This window comes from Staurois parvus, unplaced genomic scaffold (genome assembly GCF_062004578.1).
Source record: "Staurois parvus isolate SC_StPar_1 unplaced genomic scaffold, SC_StPar_1.0 ptg000184l, whole genome shotgun sequence".
NCBI classification, from domain to species: Eukaryota; Metazoa; Chordata; class Amphibia; order Anura; family Ranidae; genus Staurois; species Staurois parvus.
Genome location: NW_028317980.1, coordinates 7564990 through 7587590, shown reverse-complemented (window position 1 = coordinate 7587590; position 22601 = coordinate 7564990). Strand labels below are relative to the sequence as shown.

At 42.9% G+C, this 22601-nt stretch overlaps 2 protein-coding genes across 4 annotated transcripts in view; both read right to left on the bottom strand.

The window, feature by feature from the left end:
* Positions 1-3334, bottom strand: part of SLC1A2 (solute carrier family 1 member 2) — a 204733-nt gene extending 201399 nt beyond the window's left edge. For all 3 annotated transcript variants that reach the window (XR_016312711.1, XR_016312710.1, XM_089677354.1), the window contains exon 1: positions 2883-3334. Coding sequence is in view for 1 of the 3 variants with exons in the window: in XM_089677354.1 (XP_089533480.1) it covers positions 2883-2899 (17 nt within the window). In the remaining 2 variants the exon portion in view is untranslated. The remainder of the gene's footprint in view (positions 1-2882) is intronic.
* A 17793-nt stretch (positions 3335-21127) lies between these two features.
* The window catches only part of PAMR1 (peptidase domain containing associated with muscle regeneration 1), a 99952-nt gene continuing 98478 nt past the window's right edge, over positions 21128-22601 (bottom strand). Inside the window, exon 11 of the mRNA XM_089677353.1 lies at positions 21128-22092. Within this exon, the coding sequence (XP_089533479.1) occupies positions 21556-22092 (537 nt within the window). The 3' untranslated portion in view covers positions 21128-21555. The remainder of the gene's footprint in view (positions 22093-22601) is intronic.

The window sequence follows — 22601 nt, the reverse complement described above, 5'->3', positions numbered from 1 at the left end:
TGTAAAGCAATGCACCGCCATGTTACCCTTGTAAAGCAATGCACTACCATGTTACCCCTTGTAAAGCAATGCACTACCATGCTACCCCTTGTAAAGCAATGCACTACCATGTTACCCCTAATAAAGCAATGCACTACTATGTTACCCCGTGTAATGCAATGGACTACCAGGTTAACCCTTGTAATGCAATGCACTACCACGTTTTCCCTTATAAATCAATGCACTGCTATGTTACCCCTTATAAATCAATGCTATAATATGTTACCCCTTATAAATCAATGCACTAATATGTTACCCCTTATAAATCAATGCACTAATATGTTACCCCTTATAAATCAATGCACTGCTATGTTACCCCTTATAAATCAATGCACTAATATGTTACCCCTTATAAACCAATGCACTAATATGTTACCCCTTATAAACCAATGCACTAATATGTTACCCCTTATAAACCAATGCACTAATATGTTACCCCTTATAAATCAATGCACTAATATGTTACCCCTTATAAATCAATGCACTAATATGTTACCCCTTATAAATCAATGCACTAATATGTTACCCCTTATAAATCAATGCACTAATATGTTACCCCTTGTAATGTAATGCAATGCACTACCACATGTTGCCATGTTCACTACAATACAGCTTTCTAGGCAATGAAGCCAGCAACAGGTAAGAGCCCTGGAACCTGTACTTTTAAAAACAAGTCAGCAATAGCAGTTCCCAGATTGTAAAGCACACAGGTCCCTTTTCTTTTTATTGTTCCATGTACAGAAGCAAGAAGAGACTAAGGGCAGGCTTATGTATTTTGTTCCAAATATAACATTTGCCATTCTTCCTTCATTTGTACAACAGAGTGTCCCATTATACCTCTTATTCCCTCAAGAGCTGCAAAATGACTGGAAATGCATTTCAAATGAGCTGACAAATAATTATATGGGACTGGACGGCCATCCTACCACCCCCTCTAGTGAAGCGGTGTTTAAAAGGCTCATCAGCCATGGCCCTTTGCCACCTCGAAGACCCATGGGACATGCTCTATCTGTTGGTAAAAAGTAATTCAATCACTGAGATTGCAACGGTAGAAAGTATTAATCTGAGAACGATCTTCTGAGGCGCTCTCTGGAGACTTCACCGAGCTGCCACAAGCGAAGAATACTCAATGAGCCAACGGCTGCCAACATCAAATGAAGACATTATTTTACAATTAGAGAAAACCGCAGACGAGCCTGACCCTGAAGATGAAAATTGTGTTAAACGTCAATTATTGATGTGGTGAAAATTTCAGTTATTAATAAGATCTTTGAATTTATTCATAAGCTGTCCAGAGACCGCAAATCGCCATGGCGACCGCAGGATCTGCCCATGGTTGTATCGATTGCCTGTTCCAGCCTCAGTTTTAATTTGTGATTCCTGTTTTGGATGCTTGTCAGTTAATTTCTTATTTTTTTAGTGCACCGTGCTGGAAAATTTCTGCAGCCGGTGTCAGCCGATTTCTGCATTTGTGTCAGCCAATGGCTACTCTTTGTTTATTAAGATCGTTGAATTTTTGGCATATTTGGGTTTAGCCAACAAGGCAAAGAGCACTGATGGTTCTAAGAGCCTAAATGCATAAAATGCAGTGAAAAGATCAGTTCTGATTGGTTCTTACCGGTTATTGCACTGCACATCCTCACTGCCCTTCGCACTGCCACAATGAATAAGCCTGCCAGCTTAGTGCATGGTAACAAAGTCGTGTTTTCTCCCTTTTGTGATTTTTGGTAGCATTGTGATCAGCTAGAGCATGCATGGAGTGACTGATCCTAATTATAGTATCAATGGCAGACTAATTCTCAGCACGCTGGAAATTTAGTGCACGGAAGAGTACTTTCACGACACCCATACAAATGTGAAATGAAACCAGTCAAGAAGAAATGTAATGGCTACATGGCAGTCTCTACAAGAGCATCACAAAGACCCATGAGCAATCCAAGCCCCAATTCACAATTCCCTTTTTTTTTTTTTTTTTTTTTACAATACAACCAATACCAACTGTCCTAGATAATGATTTGACTGTATATACGTTCAAAGAGATGATCAGAACGCAATGATTGTATAGTTGATTGGACAAGCTGACATTTTTGGGTGTCTTGAAGAATTTGTTAAAACACAGACATCTAGTAGTAGTTGGTCACATTCAACCGGACTTGTTCTGTAATGTTGAAGACGGTTCGTAGCTTCTCCAAGCCACTTCTTCAAATCACAGAGGCTCATCCAGTGTTAAAGAAGATAACTCATTATTATGCAAAAGTGTCTGACTGTAATTGGGTTTCATTAAAAAAAAAAAAAGGAAAGTCTTCGACCTTATGACCGAACGACAGCTTCTTCTGTGTATTCTTCTATTTAAATAAACAGCTGAGCACAAGTTGCTGTCTCAGCCGAACGGCACTGATTCTTTTTTTCCTTCTGGTAGGGAACAATGAACGAATCCTTGCAAGCAGTCTAAGAACAAGTGCATCGAAGACTTGATGAAAAAAACAAGAATAAGTCAGCCTGATCAGCAGACCCCTTAGTGTCAATGGATCTCCGGCTGGAGGGAACCATTCACAAACCCTCCACTTACAAGCCCAGGGTCTTTTGTTCGCCTGATACATAATGAATGTGAACAGCTGTTGACAACAAAAGCCCCATAATTTGCTACGAGTGCCCCCTGCCATCTCTGATCTTCGCATCCCCATCCTCTACACCATGGTCAACAATAAAGCCATCAAAGTGCTTTAACCAACACAAATCAGGGTTATCGGGGAAAAAAAGAGAATCAAAAACATCCATTGATTGATGGAAGGAAAAAAAAAAATAGGGTACCATGATACGGACACTAGTCGAGGGAAACTCACCTTTCATTGGTCGTCATGGCGCCACAGATTCTTCAGTTTTCTCCAGTAAGCCCGTGGGAATGGGTCACTTTAAAAAATCTTCGGGAAGTCCGTCAATGGTGACATAAGATGCTTGGAATAATCCTCAGAGTTCCAACCAAAAACCCAAGCAAAAGGACGAGGAGCCGGCAGAGCTGAGCACCTGTCTGTAGTTCAATGCCTCTCCAGCATCCAGACCTGAAATGACTCAAGGGCTTGCACTGCCACCCCTGGTGAAGTAGTGAGCTCTTGCTGGCTGATGCCAGGGGGGGCAAAATGAAGGGTGGGGGGGGAGGTGGACTCGTGGGCTAGCTTTGATCTTTTGCTTTCTCCTCTTTCAGGAGCTGTGTGTGTTGACCTGCTGCTGGCTACAGCGGGATTGAAAGCTTTAAGTCCCCTAGCTGTGGATTTGCAGTCTATCCCTCTCTATTTTAGGCAGAGCTGACATCACTCGCTGTTGTTACTCTTTTAAATCCTCAGCCTTCCTTTACACATAGCTGTAGAGGGCTTGCTGTGAGCTGGGTATTCTCTGCCTGCCTATGGAGCCATCCTCCTTACATTAGACTTGGAGCCGTATAGCAATGAATGCAAATCATAAACAGCCATTGATGTTATATATTTTTTAGATGATGAGAAAATGTTGCTTTGTGTTAACAAAAAAAAATTATTAAATTAAATTTAAATAGCATCAGATAGAAAATACCCATAGATCAGTGTTTTTGAAAATAAAAAATAAAAAAATGAAAAATGTGCACAAAAAGTGATTAGTGTGTGATTGATATTTTAATAAATACAATCATGTGTTTGAGGGAGGTGCATGTAAATCAGAAGGAGATTTAAAATTTGTCATGTGTTCTTTTCGAATAAAAAAATATCTGTCCAACATGTTATAATATTGTAATTTTTATACAGAAAATCAAATAAAAACTGTACACAATTATACATTGAAAGGGAAAAAGTGACAGTCAATACAATTGATATTTGAATAAATATGGTCAGATGAGAGATATAAGCAAACCAGAATATTGTTAAAATTTGCCTTTTATTTTCTTTACATCAATTTATCTTTGACCAAAATATTGGGGATTTATACAGAGAATTGAATATAACTGCAGAAGATTATAAGCCATTTAAAGAGAAATTAAGTGACAAGTGTACGATCCATATTTGAACAAATAAGGCCAGATGTGGGTTATACGTAAACTAGAATAAGGTTACATTTTGCCGTTTGTTCTTTTCTTTTTAATTAAAATTTATCTTAGTCCAAATTATCAGGGATTTATAGAGAAAATCGATTCAAACGCAATTAGATTATAAAACCATTTGAAGAGAAATAAAGTGATTATTAAACGATTGATAGTTGAATAAATATGACAGATGGGGGTTATACATAAACCAGAACAAGGTTAGAATTTGACATTTACCTAAAATTTATCATAGGCCACATGATTAGGGCTCGGACTAATCGTACTAGTGCAGGGGTGGCTAACCTGTGGCTCTCCAGCTGTTGTGGAACTACATTTCCCATGAGGCATTGCAAAGATGGGAAGTTACTGACTTGCAGAGGCATGATGGAACTTGTAGTCCTGCAGCAGCTGGAGAGCCGCAGGTTGGCCACCCCTGTACTAGTAGTTTGTAGGTTTATTACCTTACAGAGACTTGCAGCTCCTCTATCATAGTCTAGGCCCCGATGCTTAAACCCAACAGGGATCTTACTGTTTAGATTCTATATAGCCGAAAGAAATAGCAACATTTGGATTCCAGGAGAAATATCAAAAGAGCAGAAATAAGAAAAAATATGTGACATATGACAGGGATGGACAATGAGAAAGTAAATCAGATTGTAGTCATCAGGGGCGGACTGACAGCTCATGGGGCCCCCGGGCAATAGGGGATCATTGGGCCCCTGTGTCCTTGCCCAAACTCACAAAAGCCTATGAAAAAGGTACCAGGGGCATCTCATGGGGTCCCCTACTGACCCCAGTCCCTCGGGCAGTGCCCGAGTTTCCAAATGGTCAGCCCGCCCCTGGTAGCCATTGATAATAAAAGATGCAACAGAGGTTTAGAGGTGTAGGCACATTCTTTACATCCTTAGACATTCCCACCATGCAGTGGTGTCACAAATATGAGTGTTGGCCTTGGCTGCTTTGTCTGTTATTATGGAGGAGGAAGGAGGCATAAGGCACTCAATCCTCTACTCAGTGCTCAAGCAATGTCAGGAGACACTCGGACCCCTGCTTAGTAATCAAGCAATGGCCGAAGACCCACAGTCTCCTGCTCATTGTTAAAGCAATGGCAGAAGACTATCTATCACCCTACTCAGTGTTCAAGCAATGGCACAAGGTCTTTGTTCGCCTGCTCAGTGTTCAAGTGATAGCAGAAGACCCTCATTTCCCTGCTCAATGTTAAAACAATAGCAGAATACCCTCAGTTTCCCTACTCAATGTTTAAGCAATGGAAGAATACACTCAATTGCTCTAATCAGTGTTCAAGCAATGGCATAGGGCCTTTGTTCCCCTGCTCAGTGTTCAAGCAATGCCATAAGACCCTCATTGTCCAATGGCATAAGAAGCCTGATTTCCTGTTCATTGTTCAAGCAATGGCTGAAGACCATTGATCACCCTACTCAGTGTTCAAGCAATGTCAGAAGCCTCTCAATTCCCTACTCAGTGTTCAGGCAATGGCAGAAGACCCTGAATCACCCTACTCAAGGTTCAAGCAATGTCAGAAGACTCTGAATTTCCTACTCAGTGCTCAAGCAATGCCATAAGACCCTCATTAACCTGCTTAGTGATCAAGCAATGGCATAAGACCCTTGATCCCCTTTCCATTGTTCAAGCAATGCCAGAAGATCCTCAATCACCCAACTCAGTGTTCAAGCAATGTCAGAAGACTCTAAATTTCCTACTGAGTGTTCAAACAATGGGAGAAGACCCTTGATCCCCTGCTCAGTGTTCAAGCAATGGTAGAATACTCTTGATCCACTGCTCAGTGTTCAAACAATGGTAGAATACCTCAGTCCCCTGCTTATTGTTCAAGCAATAGCAGAAGACCCTCAAACCCCTGCTCAGTAATCAAGCAATGGCAGAAGACCCTTGATCCCCTGCTCAGTGTTCAAGCAATGCCATAAGACCCTCATTGTCCAATGGCATAAGAAGCCTGATTTCCTGTTCATTGTTCAAGCAATGGCTGAAGACCATTGATCACCCTACTCAGTGTTCAAGCAATGTCAGAAGCCTCTCAATTCCCTACTCAGTGTTCAGGCAATGGCAGAAGACCCTGAATCACCCTACTCAAGGTTCAAGCAATGTCAGAAGACTCTGAATTTCCTACTCAGTGCTCAAGCAATGCCATAAGACCCTCATTAACCTGCTTAGTGATCAAGCAATGGCATAAGACCCTTGATCCCCTTTCCATTGTTCAAGCAATGCCAGAAGATCCTCAATCACCCAACTCAGTGTTCAAGCAATGTCAGAAGACTCTAAATTTCCTACTGAGTGTTCAAACAATGGGAGAAGACCCTTGATCCCCTGCTCAGTGTTCAAGCAATGGTAGAATACTCTTGATCCACTGCTCAGTGTTCAAACAATGGTAGAATACCTCAGTCCCCTGCTCATTGTTCAAGAAATAGCAGAAGACCCTCAAACCCCTGCTCAGTAATCAAGCAATGGCAGAAGACCCTTGATCCCCTGATCAGTGTTCAAGCAATGGCCAAACACACTCAATCCGCTGTTCAGCTGTCAGGCCATGACAAAATATCCTGGTTCCCCTGCCCATTGTTCAAGCAAAGGGCTCTAATGATTTGAACTAAGACGTGTGTTACTGGGCAGCTAATTGTGCTATCACTCATGTTGGCCACACCCTTGGTACTTTGGGGCAATGCCAAAAACTTTGAACCAACAACTCCTATTATACTCTCCCATTTTATTATTCCACTTGTAGAACAAATCACCCTGGATGTCTACATAAAGTGTCGCTCATATCAAAAGCCATTTATAAAAAGTAGCTTTTATTTCTCCATTAACAGAGTCAAAAAACAAATTCTGAGAGGTCTTGTGTCAATACACCTCCCATCAGACCACACCAATCTGTCGATCAAACTTTCACTTTACAGTTTTAAACAACCAAAATGATTGAAATTGTGATTGAACTATTAAGAAGACCCTTTTCTACTGACCTTGTGGTGGCTTTTATTGATTATCACAGCTTTGTGTTCAATGGAAAGTGAGAAAAATAGTAGATTGAAGAATCTCCACTCTTCACTGAGAAAATACAGCAGCTGTGATTGCTAACTGTTCATTCTTAAAATGCTATTTTCCTGCCTGTTATGCTGATCCATTGGCTTCAGTACTTTCTGTCCTAGGACAAATCATGGGAGAAAGTTCTGGTTTCCTTCTGAATTTCTGATCTGTGAGCCTATCTTAGGTCAGTGATTCAGAAAGTATTGAAAGGAGAAGTATGACCAAAGCTCTATTGGCCCTACTGAAAGGAGAATTATGACCAAACCTCTATTGGCCCTACTGAAAGGAGAAGTATGACCAAAGCTCTATTGGCCCTACTGAAAGGAGAAGTATGACCAAAGCTCTATGGCCCTACTGAAAGGAGAAATATGACCAAAACTCTATTGGCCCTACTGAAAGAAGTCCTCTATCAGCTGACGTCACACAGCTGGTCCAGGCTCTGCAGGGATCCTGACAATAATGACCAGAAGCTGGCTCAGCCTCTCAGCACACTGCTGAGAGCCTGAGCCAGCCGCTGCCCCTGCCATGGTCTGGCACTCTAGTAAGCCACTGGAGGGGCAGAACAGAGTACTGATGACTGACAGTCACTGGCTCTTTGCTCACTGAAGACCGAGAACTGAGCAATTAGCGGTCTTTGATTGCTCTGTTCTTGGTGTAGAGGTGGCAGGGGCCAGATGCAGCATTGAATCGATGCTGCATCTACATAGGTGAGTATGAATGTTTGTTAGTTATGAATCCAGCACTACTCTTTGAAGCCAAATTTAGCCAGGTCACTCGCATTTTCAGAGGTGGGTCAGTAATGGCAGCCCCTATATTGCTCTCAGTATAGGTTTTGTTTAAACTGATTCAGGCAATAACTGCCTATGTTGATAAACACAGCAAGCATTTAGACCCCTGGTGACCATCCTGCAGCCCTTTGGTATGGGCCTCTGGCCCCAGCAACCAGTAGTCTGTGATTTCTTTGCCTAGCTGCTTACTCAGGGACAGTGGAGGAAAATACTAATTAAAGTGGTTTCTACCAGCTAAATGGATTGGTTTCTTATTAAGGAACACAAGAAACTGGTTTTACGGAAAGTACAAAAATCCTATTTTTTCTCTTACTGTCTATTTCTCTACAAAGGGACTGTAATGGCAGTGATCTGTAGCAGTATCTTGTGTTGGATTCCATTGTATCATGTCTGTAGACTCTAGCCACATCTTGTATTAGGTCTGCAGTCACTGACCATCTCCTGTATCATGACTGTAGTCTCTGACCATCTCCTGTATCATGTCTGCAGTCTCTGACCATCTCCTGTATCATGTCTGCAGTCTCTGACCATCTCTTGTATTATGTCTGCAGTCTCTGACCATCTCTTGTATCATGTCTTGTATATTGTCTGCAGTCTCTGACCATCTCCTGTATCATGTCTGCAGTCTCTGACCATCTCTTGTATCAAGTCTGCAGTCTGTGACCATCTCCTGTATCATGTCTGCAGTCTCTGACCACCTCTTGTTTCAAGTCTGCAGTCTCTGACCATCTCTTGCATCATGTCTGCAATCACTGTCCATCTCTTGTATCACGTCTGCAGTCTCTGACCATCTCTTGTATAATGTCTGCAGTCTCTGACCACCTCTTGTATCAGGTCTGCAGTCTCTACCCATCTCTTGGTTCATGTCTGCTGTCTCTAACCATCTCTTGTATTATGTCTGCAGTCTCTGACCATCTCTTGTATCATGGCCTCTGACTTTTTTGGTGTAGCATTGTATATTCCCAATATTATGTGTGGCCCTTTTGTCAAGGGACCACTCTTAAGACACTCTTTATCAAGATAGTTGACCACCACTGATTAAGATGATCATTTTTATTCTCTCATAGAATTATAGGAAAATCTCTCCTACACATGACAGCTATCTTATGCTTCATACAGTCATATTATCTTTGCCAGGTGTGCCATGTGCTGTGTACTGCTGCTGTCAGTCAGCCTGTACAGATCAGTTGCAGGCGGCGGCTGTATGCCTATATATGTGTAGCACCCTCCTAGTTCAGCGAGGGGGAGCTAGATCCCAGTGGTTAGTCAGGCGCTGTTATCAGCTCAGGTAGAATAGCCAGATAATTGAAATTGTGGTCAGGGCTAAGAGACTTTACAATTTCCCTCTGCTCTGAGGCTTTCGGAGGAGGGCCTTGGAGGCAGTAGGTGGATCTGAGAAGTGACTGGTTGCACTCTTAAGGGACCTCAGCCAATCTTCAACAGAAGGCTTGGCAAGGGGCTGGGACTCTCTTAAATGTGTAGGAGCCTGCTCAGTAGTAGGAGTTGGAGAGTCAGATGGAGGAAGGAGTAGGAAGATGTGAGCCTGGAGAAGGAAGGCTGCCAGGAGGCTCAGTAGGACGGGGTCTGCCTGCAAGCCTGAAGCTGGAAAGGAGGAAAACTTGGAGTTCACTGGCCCCCTGATCAAGGACTGGTAGCAGCACACATTTCGCAAGTGATACAGTTGAGAATCTGAGTGAGTACACCTACACCCCCTGTTTGGACATGGGAAGGAGCACTTTGGTGGGAAACCAGATTAGCCCTCTACTAGTGACTCTTCACCTCAATGAAATGAACAGGAGCTGGATCCCCTGCTCAGGAAAAAGTCTCCAGATTGCTGGGTGAAGAGGAATTCATCTAGGATCTGGCATGGTACAACAAGGAGATGCTGGCTGGCACTCCAACAAAGACTGTTCACAGGAGAGAAGTTTGTGAATAGTTCTAGGACATTTGTCTTAAGTTATTGGTTCCTTTGGGCATCCTATTCCCCCTTTACCCCATCCAAGTTCTAAATCCCCTCAATAGACAAGAAAACAAAAGCTCAAGGACTGATTTCTGACTCTGTTACAAGCTTGTGTGAAAAATGCTGAATGCCTGGCTTTGCAGGGGGGACCCAATTCATTAGCAACCCTTAAGGGTGTGGTGCTACCCGGGGCGAACTGACAACTCATGGGGCCCCCGGGCAATAGGGGATCATGGGGCCCCTGTGTCCTTGCCAAAACTCAAAAAAGCCTATGAAAAAGGTACCAGGGGCATCTCACGGGGCTCTACTGACCCTGGGCCCTCGGGCAGTGCCCGAGTTTCCAAATGGTCAGTCTGCCCCTGGGTGCTACATATGCAAATGAAAGCAGCTACATGCTTACAGTACCACATGCACCTCAAAGCAAATAGACTGTCTGCAGATGTGGCCCTTTACGCATGTGGCCAACCAGATTCACATACATTTGCAAATTATTTTTACAGCTGCCGCCTGCCATTGATATGTAGAGGATGGCAGTATGCTGCACCTGTCAATCCTTGCAGAAAAAGTATGGCCGTATTGTACTCTATATGGCCATTTATAGGCATGTATATAAAGCCTTGTACTCTATTCCCTTCCCAGCAAGGCCTCATGCACACTAGCGTCAAAATCGGAGCGTTCAGGTTGGTAAATCGCACATTCATGAACGGATCTGAACACAAACAATGGTTTTCGTTGTATATTTGTCCACTCAACGTTCAGATCATTTACAATAGAAACATTTAGATCTGATTACCAAATCAACAAAAATTTGTATTTGCGGCCTGTTCAGTGTTGGTATAAACACAAATGTGACATATTTTTTTACGCATCCAAACTGATCATCGTCTGGGAAAAGACACGGCCAGAAAACCTACCACCAAATACAAACTTGATGCCAATGTGCACAAGTCCTAAAACGAGAGAAATGATCCGAAACGCAAATAAAGTCGCCCGGCCAATTAGAATTCTCAGCTTGTCTGACAACAGGACGAGTAATTAAATGACAAAGATCTTTATCAGAGAATAAAGATGCCTTAAAGCTCAACAGGAAGGGATTTTGTTCTTCTGACATTTACATCTCGGTGCATTTTCATTTCACAATAATCTGCAGAGATTTGTTTAAAAGGCGAGAAAATGGTCCCATTCACCAAAATGGTCTGATCTGAGGGATTAGAACGGCGTAGGAAGAAATAAGAAGAATCAAACAGCCGTGATGGGCTTTTAGGAGGTTCCACTGATCTTGTTAAGCATATTAATAAAGTGTGGCTGATGTATGGATCGCTAAATCGCTGGGTTTATAATAAAAATTCGCAGGCGGCCAAATCTGGCTATGTTAGGGTAAGGGGGCTCATTACTGTGCTGACAGCGGCACCTAGTGGTCAATGTTATTACTGATTCCGAATGATACATCTCAATCATCGCTGAAGTCACATGAGATCTGAAAAATGATCGGCAACAAATCGTAATTTTTGCAAACTCCTTGAGAAATCCACTATTCCCTTTGAGGTGTGCAACACCCTCCCAGTTAGGTCGCTAAAGTCATATGAGATCAGAAAAATGTTCATTTGAAATCCAAATGAAATGATTGTATTTCACTGCAACAGATTGTAATTTTTTTAAACATACAATTGCCAAGATCTGGTGAAATTCACTATTCCCTTTGAGGTGTGCAACACCCTCCCAGTTAGGTTGCTAATAGGTTTAGGTACATTTAGGGGTTTTTTTGCTCCTCTGTAGTCAAGGGTGAAATTTTGATTGCTTTTGGCTGTTCTAGCCTCTGCTGGCTGCAGGCTCAGCTAGTTCCCCATGCATTTCAGTAAGACCTGGAGTATAGTGAGCGGAGGAGAGATGGACTTTGGGCTGAATATTCATGTATCACTCTCCCAGTTAGGTTGCTAAAGTCACATGAGATCAGAAAAATGATCTGCAACAAATCGTAATTTTTGCAAACTCCTTGAGAAATCCACTATTCCCTTTGAGGTGTGCAACACCCTCCCAGTTAGGTCGCTAAAGTCACATGAGATCAGAAAAATGTTCATTTGAAATCCAAATTAAATTATTGTATTTCACTGCAACAGATTGTAATTTTTTTAAACATACAATTGCCAAGATCTGGTGAAATTCACTATTCCCTTTGAGGTGTGCAACACCCTCCCAGTTAGGTTGCTAATAGGTTTAGGTACATTTAGGGGTTTTTTTGCTCCTCTGTAGTCAAGGGAGAAATTTTGATTGCTTTTGGCTGTTCTAGCTGCTGCTGGCTGCAGGCTCAGCTACTTCCCCATGCATTTCAGTAAGTCCTGGAGTATAGTGAGCGGAGGAGAGATAGACTTTGGGCTGAATATTCATGCATCACCCTTCCAGTTAGTTTGCTAAAGTCACATGAGATCAGAAAAATGTTTCCTTTGAAATCAAAATGAAATGATTGTGTTTCACTGCAACAGATCGTAATTTTTGTAAACATACAATTGCCAAGTTCTGGAGAAATTCACTGTTCCCTTTGAGGTGTGCAACACCCTCCCAGTTAGGTTGCTAACAGGTTTAGGTACATTTAGGGGTTTTTTTGCTCCTCTGTAGTCAAGGGAGAAATTTTGATTGCTTTTGGCTGTTCTAGCTGCTGCTGGCTGCAGGCTCAGCTACTTCCCCATGCATTTCAGTAAGTCCTGGAGTATAGTGAGCGGAGGAGAGATAGACTTTGGGCTGAATATTCATGCATCACCCTTCCAGTTAGTTTGCTAAAGTCACATGAGATCAGAAAAATGTTTCCTTTGAAATCAAAATGAAATGATTGTGTTTCACTGCAACAGATCGTAATTTTTGTAAACATACAATTGCCAAGTTCTGGAGAAATTCACTGTTCCCTTTGAGGTGTGCAACACCCTCCCAGTTAGGTTGCTAATAGGTTTAGGTACATTTGGGTTTTTTTTTTGCTCCTCTGTAGTCAGGAGAGCAATTTCGGTTGCTTTTGGCTGTTCTGGCTTCTGCTGACTGCTGGCTCTACTACTTCCCCATGCATTCCAGTAAGTCCTGGTGTATAGTGAGCTGAGGAGAGATGGACTTTGGGTTGAATATTCATGCAGCCTCAGCCAATCCAATTGAGAGGGTGACCAGCAGGGGGCTGAGGTGTGCATGAATAGCTCAGGGCCTAGAAGAGTAGGATCGTTGTCCTGATGGAGAGAGACCCAGCCTGGATGGGCTGTCTGCCCTCCTGGGCTACCTAGCTGAAGACTGTAGGAGGTTCATAGCTAAAGTCACATGAGATCAGAAAAATGTTTCCTTTGAAATCCAAATGAAATGATTGTGTTTCACTGCAACAGATCGTAATTTTTGTAACCATACAATTGCCAAGTCCTGGAGAAATTCACTATTCCCTTTGAGGTGTGCAACACCCTCCCAGTTAGGTTGCTAATTGGTTTAAGTACATTTAGGGTTTTTTTTTGCTCCTCTGTAGTCAGAGGAGCAGGATTTGATTGCTTTTGGCTGTTCTGGGTTCTGCTGGCTGCAGACTCAACTACTTCCCCATGCATTCCAGTAAGTCCTGCAGTATAGTAAGTGTGGAGAGACGGACTTTGAGCTGAATATTCATGCAGCCTCGGCCAATCCAATTGAGAGGGTGACCAGCAGGGGGCTGAGGTGTGCATAAATAGCTCGGGGCCTAGAACAGTAGGATCCTTGTCCTGATGGAGAGAGATCCAGCCTGGATGGGCTGTCTGCCCTCCTGGGCTGAAGACGGTTGGAGGTTCATCGCTAAAGTCACATGAGATCAGAAAAATGTCTCATTTGAAATCCATATGAAATAATTTTGTTTCACTTTAACAAATTAGAATTTTGTGTGCTTTCACTGCAGCAAAACAGACAATTGCCAGGTCCTGGAGAAAACCACTATTCCCCTTGAAGTGTGTAGCACCTTCCTAGTTACGTTAATAACAGGTTTAGGTAAATGTATGGATTTTTTTGGCTCCTCTGTAGTCAGGGGAGCAGGAGGATTTGATTGCTTTTGGCTGTTCTGGGTTTTGCTGGCTGCAGGCTCAACTACTTCCCCATGTATCCCAGTAAGTTCTGTAAAAAGTTCTGGAATATAGTGAGTTGGGAGAGGTAAATATTCATACAGCCTCGGCCAATCCCCGGTCGAGAGGGTTACCAGCAGGGAAATGAGGTGTGCATAAATAGCCAGGGGCATGCAACAGCAGGGTCCTTGTCCTGGTGGGGAGAGACCCAGCCTGGAGGGTCTAGCTGCGGTCATGGGCTACCTAGACTGCAGAAGTTTCTTCGAGGTCCTAGCTCAGGGAGAGCCTATTGCTGAAGTTGTTGAGTCTGGAGAAAGTCTGCTGGGTTTATGGCGTGAGGGCTCATGGTACAGGGTCCGGCTGGTACTGGCAAGAGGCGCCCATGTATTCAGGGACATAGTGAGCAGAGGCATGAGAGAGATCATGGAGAGACTGTTGCTGTTTGACCTCTTTTGATAGAATTTTGCTAGCTAAGGGTTGTATCCAGAGAGGGTTCCTCCTGAATCTGTATGTCCACATCTTCTTGCACTAGAGGCCTACCTTGAAGAGGTTAATTACTGCTAAAGAGTGTCCTCAGTTAAAGTTTGCACTAGTTCTGATGTATCCCAAGGCTCACTCTTTACCCTATCCAAGTTCTTCCAATGGGGACCATTCTCCAAACAATGAAGAAAAAAAAAAAGAAGACACTTTCTGCCTGGTCTTTGTGACTGGAAGCTGATGTGTGCCTGGCTGCTGTGCACTCAATAGGAAATAAACAGCGAAACCAGCTTGGGGTCCAGATAAGACTTTGTTCATAACAGTCAAGGGGACAATCCAATGCGTTTCGGGAGTCCAGAAATGTCCTCTTCATCAGGGCTTGAGACTGAAAAAACTATAAATGCGCTAGAAGTGAACTGGACCTTAATTATTATTTCTTCCAGTGTGATTACAGTACTGCCAAACCAGTTGCTGACAAAACCTGTGCCTGTAATCTCTGGAAGAAATGCAAATAAAGGTTCAGTTCATGTCTAGCCCATTCACATCGTCTTCAATTTTAAGCCCTAAAGAAATGGGCATTTTTTGGACCTTGGGTAATCTTTGGGTGCTCTTTGGTTGCCACTCTGACTTTTATTAGAATAACGTTGTATCTGGACCTTGTAGCAGCACTGTGGCCCTTTAATTTAAATTTTTGATAATTACCTTTGAGAAAATGGTGGCCACTTTGGATGAGATTGTCCAAATTCCACAAAATTTGGGACCCTTAGATCACACACCGTTTATCGGCAAATTTGTGATAGAGATAGAGGAAAACCTGCCTAATGTCCAGGATATAGAGGACACTGTGATTGGCTGCAGTGCAGCCTAGGGATGAATGGCCACACCTTGCTTGCTTTAGAACTGCTGGAAGGAGCAAAGACTTGTGGGGGAGGAAGACCCCAAAAAGATTGGAGTGTTGTGGATCTGTGTGGGACTACAAGGTCCAGAAGCTGAGTGCTAGAGAGAGGAGGAAAAGGAAGGAGAAACAGGGGGCTTGGGCCAGTTTTTTGGGTGAAACGGTTAAACTACACTTGCCAGTGAGAAGGGTCTGAAAAGGCCCTAGGTCAGGTGCGGAGACACCTGGTCCCGTTACTGTTTATGGTGTTTTGTCAATTTATTATCTGTTATTGTTTATTACTATTGCCATACTCTTTTTGTTGGTTCCTTATTTAGCCTAAGCGTGTCCGAGGGTGTGGCATTTCCAGAAAGGTTGTTGTCATCTGGAACCAGGTGACCCATACATCAGAGGCTCCTTTGGGGGTAAGCACTGCATATGTATGATGCAATTGTAGTGCAGTTTAGATAAAGTTGTTAGCTTGGCCCTGATGTTAATTTGTATTAAATCGATATACTAATGTGTGTGGTCTGTGGTGAATGGATAGGCTGTATTGTCAGTGGTATGTGTGGTCTATGGTGAATAGATAGCCTGCGTTGTCAGTGGTATGTGTGGTCACTGATGAATGGATAGGCTGCATTATTGGTGATGAGTATGGTCTATATGGGAATGATAGGCTGCATTACTGGTGATGTGTGTTGTCTATTGGGGAATGAATAAGATGCATTGTTGGTGATGCCTATGGTCTATTGGGGAATGGATAGGCTGCATTGTTGGTGATGCGTGTGGTTTATTGGGGAACGGATAGGCTGCATTTGGTAATGCCTATGGTCTATTAGGGAATGGATAGGCTGCAATAATAGTGGAACGCATGGATAGGCTGTATTGTTGGTGATGCATATGGTCCATTGGGGAATGAATAGGCTGCATTATTGGTGATGCATGTGGTCTATTGGGGAATGGATAGGCTGCATTGTTGGTGATGCATGTGGTCTATTGGGGAATGGATAGGCTTCATTGTTGGTGATGCATGTGGTCTATTGGAGAATGAATAGACTGCATTATTGGTGATGCATATGGTCTATTGGTGAATGAATAGACTGCATTATTGGTGATGCATGTGGTCTATTAGAGAATGGATAGGCTGTATTGTTGGTGATGCTTATGGTCTATTGGGGAATGAAGAGACTGCATTGTTGGTGATGCATGTGATCTATTGGGGAATGGATAGGCTGCATTGTTGGTGGTGATGCATGTGATCTATTGGGGAATGGATAGGCTGCATTGTTGGTGATGCATGTGAGCTATTGGGGAATGGATAGGCTGCATTGTTGGTGATGCATGTGATCTATTGGGGAATGGATAGGCTGCATTGTTGGTGATGCGTATGATCTATTGGACAATAAATAGGCTCCATTGTTGGTGATGCATGTGATCTATTGGGGAATGAAGAGACTGCATTGTTGGTGATGCATGTGATCTATTGGGGAATGGATAGGCTGCATTGTTGGTGATGTGTGTGATCTATTGGACAATAAATAGTTGGAATTGTTGGTGATATGTGTGGAATCTGGTGAACAAATTGGCTGCATTGTCAGTGATATGTGTGGTCTCAGGTGAATGGATGGGCTGCATTATCAGTGTGGTCTCTGGTGATAGGATAGGCTACATTGTTGGTAATATATGTGGCTTCTGGTGACTTGATAGACTGTATTGCCAGTGATGTGTGTGGTCTCTGGTGAACAAAAAGGCTGCATTGTCAGTGATATTGCTGATCTCCGGTAACTACTACGGTGATTATATTTCAAGCTCCTCTGGTGTAAGGACTGATATAAATGGACCTATGTACAAGTGCTTTGTAATAGAGTAACATTGTAAAAGGTCAGAAAATAACATATTTTTCCCTTGTACATCAATTTAGCCACCATTTTAAAACTCAAGTCCAAGGGTATGCCTGCAAAGCAGAGATTGGCTGCCCCTGCTGCCAATCTCTGCTGTTTTACATACATAACTGACACGTGGCAACACCTTGTCACATGAGTTCTGTTTCAGATCATTTGTAAGGTAGGGATGTAAGTATTCCGAGCGCACTCTCCACTGCCAGGAAAAGATTTGCTGTAGCCAGAAGGATGCTGGCAGCTGTCTTCCTGGGGGGCAGATGAATATTATTGACCCAGTTTTATAATCCAAAGAACATATGGATGGAGCAGAGAGCCAGAAGAAGTCAGAATTCTGGAGTGTTGGACAGTCTCCCTTAAGCGGGATAATATAAGTAAAAGGATTTCGTTTTTTGGAATTGCCATAATTCAGACTTTTCCCAAAACAGATGCAAAAAAAAGTTTGCAGAAATGTATTTTTTTTAATTTTTAGACCTACAAATAACTAACTTAACATTCACAACTAGGAATGGGCAGAATCTAGGCACTTTTATTTCCAAAAAGTCTGGTGAAATTAGGAGATTGTGGTAAAATGTCACCATTTTGGCAAAACGCATTGAAGTCAAGGGAATGCATGCTGTCACCTAGAGAGGTAGTTCACCTGCTCAGAAAAAAAATTAAAAGGTGAACTAACACTCTACATCCTCACCACCTTCCCCCCCCCCAAGTCCCTGATGTACTGTATTTACCTCCATGGGTGATGAGCTGTCAGTGCCCACACAGCCGATATAGAGGCTAAAGGAGATTTGAAATCCATGCTCTTCTCCCTCTTTTCTTTGCAAGGCTTCCGGGAATGATTCTGATTGATCAACACCAGCACAGAGCCTTGCCCTGTTCCATCTTGGAAGTGCTACCACTACTGGATGAAAAACTGCAAACTGATCACTTTCACAGCTGATATCTGTCAATCAATGTCTGAAACAATTGTTCAAGAAAGACCCTTTTCTCAGTGCCAAAAACATTCAATTTGGCCAATCCTTCTCCGATGTCACTGGGTGTTTTAAAGTAAAGTTTTCCTAGGTGGTGGCTAAAATTGCTGACCTCCTTTAGAAAATGCTAGTTTGTTGACTTTTGTGCTGATCCTCTACCTTCAATTCTCTGTGAGGACCTGACCTAGAAGAAATATGTAGATTTTAAAATTTGAAGAAAATTCAAAAGTCTTTATTAGTTCTAAAACTTAATAAACTGGGATTAATTCTCCTTACATTGGAGGTCAGTGGGAAGAATGCCCCTTACATTGGAGGTCAGTGGGAAGAATGCTCCTTACATTGGAGGTCAGTGGCAAGAATGCCCCTTACATTGGAGGTCAGTGGGAAGAATGCTCCTTACATTGGAGGTCAGTGGCAAGAATGCCCCTTACATTGGAGGTCAGTGGGAAGAAAGTCCCTTACATTGGAGGTCAGTGGGAAAAATGTTCCTTACATTGGAGGTCAGTGGAAAGAATCTTCCTTACATTGGTGATTAGTGGGAAGAATGACCCTTACATTGATGGTCAGTGGGAAGAATGCCCTTTACATCGGTGGTCAGTGGAAAGAATCCCTCTTACATTGGTGGTCAGTGGGAAGAATGCTCCTCACATTGAAGGTCAGTTGGAAGAATAGTCCCTGCATTGGAGGTCAGTGGGAAGAAGGCTCCTTACACTGGAGGTCGATGGGAAGAATGTTCTTTACATTGAAGGTCAGTAGGAAGAATGCTCCCTACATTTGTGGTCAGTGGGAAGCATGCTTTTACATTGGTGGTCAGTGGGAGGAATGCTCCTTACATTGGAGATCAGTGGGAAGAATGCTTCTTACATTGGTGGCCAGTGAGAAGAATGCTCCCTATATTGGTGGTCAGTGGGAAGAATGCTCCTTACATTGGTGGCCAGTGAGAAGAATGCTCCCTATATTGGTGGTCAGTGAGAAGAATGATCCTTACTTTGGTGGTTAGTAGGAAGAATGCAACGTACATTGGTGGTCAGTGGGAAGAATGCTCCTTACATTGGTGGTCAGTGGGAAGAATGCTCCTTACATTGGTGGTCAGTAGGCAGAATGCTCCTTACATTGGTAATCAGTGCAAAAACTGTTTCTCTACAGATAGCTAATAAAATTATTGGTGTCAGTGGTTACAAATCTGAGAAGCAGAAATTGCTGTTGGAGGAACAACCTTTTGAGGAGCCCATAGGGCTCCACAAAATCCTGGCTGAGCAAGGCAGAGTTAGTGATTCAAAGTACTGAAGCATTATGGTCATTGTGACAGCCAGGCACAAGCATTTGCAGAAAGAGAAGTCATCAATGGCAACCTTTGTGAGGAGAGAGAATGTTTAAGACTCTACATCACTGATGAGCAACCAATTAGCCTTTGGGGGGCCTTATAAGTATAAGGCAATTCCTCATGGCCTGCAGATAGAATGATTTTTAATTCTGATTGTCAGAAAGAATAATGTGACGTGGTTTTATACCTTAATTTCAGGATTAACATGTCTGAATTGGGCCTCTAGTTGAAGTGCCTGTAGATTTCAGTGCAGTGAAACCACCAGCACTGGGGACCATCGCTGGTGAAAATAATTTGTTAAAGTAGAAATAAACCCTAAGTGAATGGCATTTAGCTTGCTAAAGCACTGCACATCTTAAGTAAATTTTCAGAATTAAAACTTGTCTTCACTTGTTTTTCATTATTTGATGCATTCCAGAGCTGATGCTCTCCAGCAGCCACTTTGTAACCATGTCCTGACGACATGCACTCCAGCGATAGCTGCATGGCATTTATCAGCATGATTTTCCTGATGGTGGATCATACCTGCATAATGTGTGCTAGCCTGCAATTTGTAGTTTCCATTGAAAGTCCATGTAAGAGGATGACAATGCAGGAGCGCAACTGGAGCACAAGGGCCGCATGTTGTCACCCTATGACAGGAAGCACCCCAACAGGGACCTTCATGGAAGGATCACCAACTATTATTTTACTAAAAGTTGAAATAGCTTAAATGACTTGTAAAAATTACATTGACTTTTTATTTTTTTTAGATTTTAGTGTCAGGTTTGCGTACATCCGCTTATATTTTGTCTTCCCTGGTTCCCCCTCTCCCAATTAAATAATCAAATATTGCCATTTTCAATACATACGTAACCTTAGAACCAGTGATGTCATCACTGAGTCTCTGTGATTTTTTTGTGCAATGCAGGAAGATCATGGCTGGTGAGAGAAGCTGGCAGGAAACATCACAGCACGCTTCCTCAGTACTCCTCCTAAGAACCCTTGGTCCTGATGTAAGCAGTGGGCAGGCTCCTCGTAGGGTTATGCAATTGCCAAAATGTCCTGATGGGTGAGTGTCAGTGTAAAGGAGTTTGTCTTGTTAGACATAATAAATTTGCATGTAGACCACCCTAGATAAAGCCCATACGTGATGCTGAACCTCCATGATTGAAAGAACCTAAATCCAGTGAATAAAAGCAGCGGGGCAGGGACAGTAACTCATACTATACTATCAATACTATTAAGTATTGATAGTTCCAAAAAATTCTTGGATGGGCACCTTAGTGAACAGAATATACAGGGATATGAGTTTTTGACATGAGCACACAGGTTGAACTGGATGGACTGGTGTCTTTATTCAACCTTACCAACTATGTAACTATGTAAGTAAGGTTGGGGATGAAAGAGCTAGATGATGCAAGTCATCCAGCCAGGAAACAAGGTGGACTCTATTTGACTTGTTGCAGCCTCTCATACACATTGGAAGAAGCTCACAGTGAAATCAGAGGAAGCAATTCCAGAAGAGGAGTCGGTACAACTGTACAAGACTAAAGGTATGGCTGGAGTTCAGCTTTAGGAACTATCTATGCCAAGCATGGCAGCTCTAATACTCAGAACTATGTACATTGCAGTTGTTTAGTTCCACCCTTGTAGAAATTCACATATGAGAAAGTAAAAACGAAAGATTATTTTTAATTATTTTACCACTGTCATGAAGGCCAAAAAGGAGTAGAGAGATGTATGTGGTCGCTTGGAAGCTAGTTGATTTCTACTGCTTTAGAACCTTCGTAGTATGTCAAGAACACTGGCCATTGTCTAAGTGACCCTTCAGGTACACGCTTTCTCTGGCACACAAGCATGATGATGCCAACAGCACACCAAAACTCTGGAACAGAACGCATGTTCCTATCAAAATGCGTGTTATTAGGTAAAACCAGGAATTCTTCAGCAAATTTCGGAAAGTCCTCAAGGGCCTAGTTATCTAAAATGAGATGAGATGCAGATTACTGTATTGTGGATATAAATACATAAATATGGGACAGAGCACAGTTCCTAGTCCTTGGATATTACCCCATCACCAAGTCCCTTTCATCTCAGAGTCTACTTCATATTTTTTTCTAGCCATTCCTTGAAGGTGCCGACTTTGGTGTAGCCTGCATACAAGTCTTGCTGACAGGTTTTATCATATCCCCAGCTGACCAGTCCCATAAGGTGCCATCTGCTCTCAGAGGATGTAGTTCCCGGCAGTAAGACAGCAGCAATACCACCAGTCTCTGAAGGACAGATGTGAGTAGAAGCTCCTGGCACCTGCTTGGCACAGAACATGCTTTCTGTCACACTGACGGATATGCCATTTTCCTCATACTGCTGCTCACACAGTAGTGAGTCCACTGGCAAGACAAGACCGGCACGAAGAGTCTCGTTCTTATAACCTGGGACCTTGGGGTCAGAGAGAATCCTCCAGCCACTTGTGACAATCCTGGTGTCCAGGGTGGAGGAGTCAAGTTCTGGTGATGAGGCGAGGCAAACCGGTTGCACGTAGTCACTGACACGGGCCTTGTCCAGGAGTTTGATGACCGCTATGTCGGAATCCAGCAGAATGGGGTCATAGTTGGGGTGCACAATGATGGCTGAGATCTGAGAAAAAAACATAAAGAGATCAAGAAACCAATTAACTGAAAATACAGGGAGCAACAAGTCCTAAAGATCTACAAAGGTTGTAAAGCCCTGCCCAAGCCAGGGCTCTTCAATCAGCAGAGAGTACAAATTTGATGATTGCAGGGCTATAGGTTGGACTCAGCAGGGGGCATATTAGACCTCTACAGAGAGGCCACTTGTTCCACACACAGAGATTGGGCCCCACTCTGTAGCTGTTGGCAAGGAGACAGGCTTTTCTACTCCAGCAGTGGCTGCTCTTAAAGAAAACCAAAATGCAAGACTATTTACACCTTTTGTTTTGATGCACCTGGAATGTACTGAGCTAGATTCAGTTGGGCTTGAAGTTTTAATGGATCGTTCACATGGCTGATCATGTGACCGAACCATTCTACGCCTATTCAATCTACCCTGTAAAATACAAGATGTCTATCCCTATTCTGAAGTAATTCCAGTCCGGTCACATGATCGGGTCCCAACGTCGACTCCAA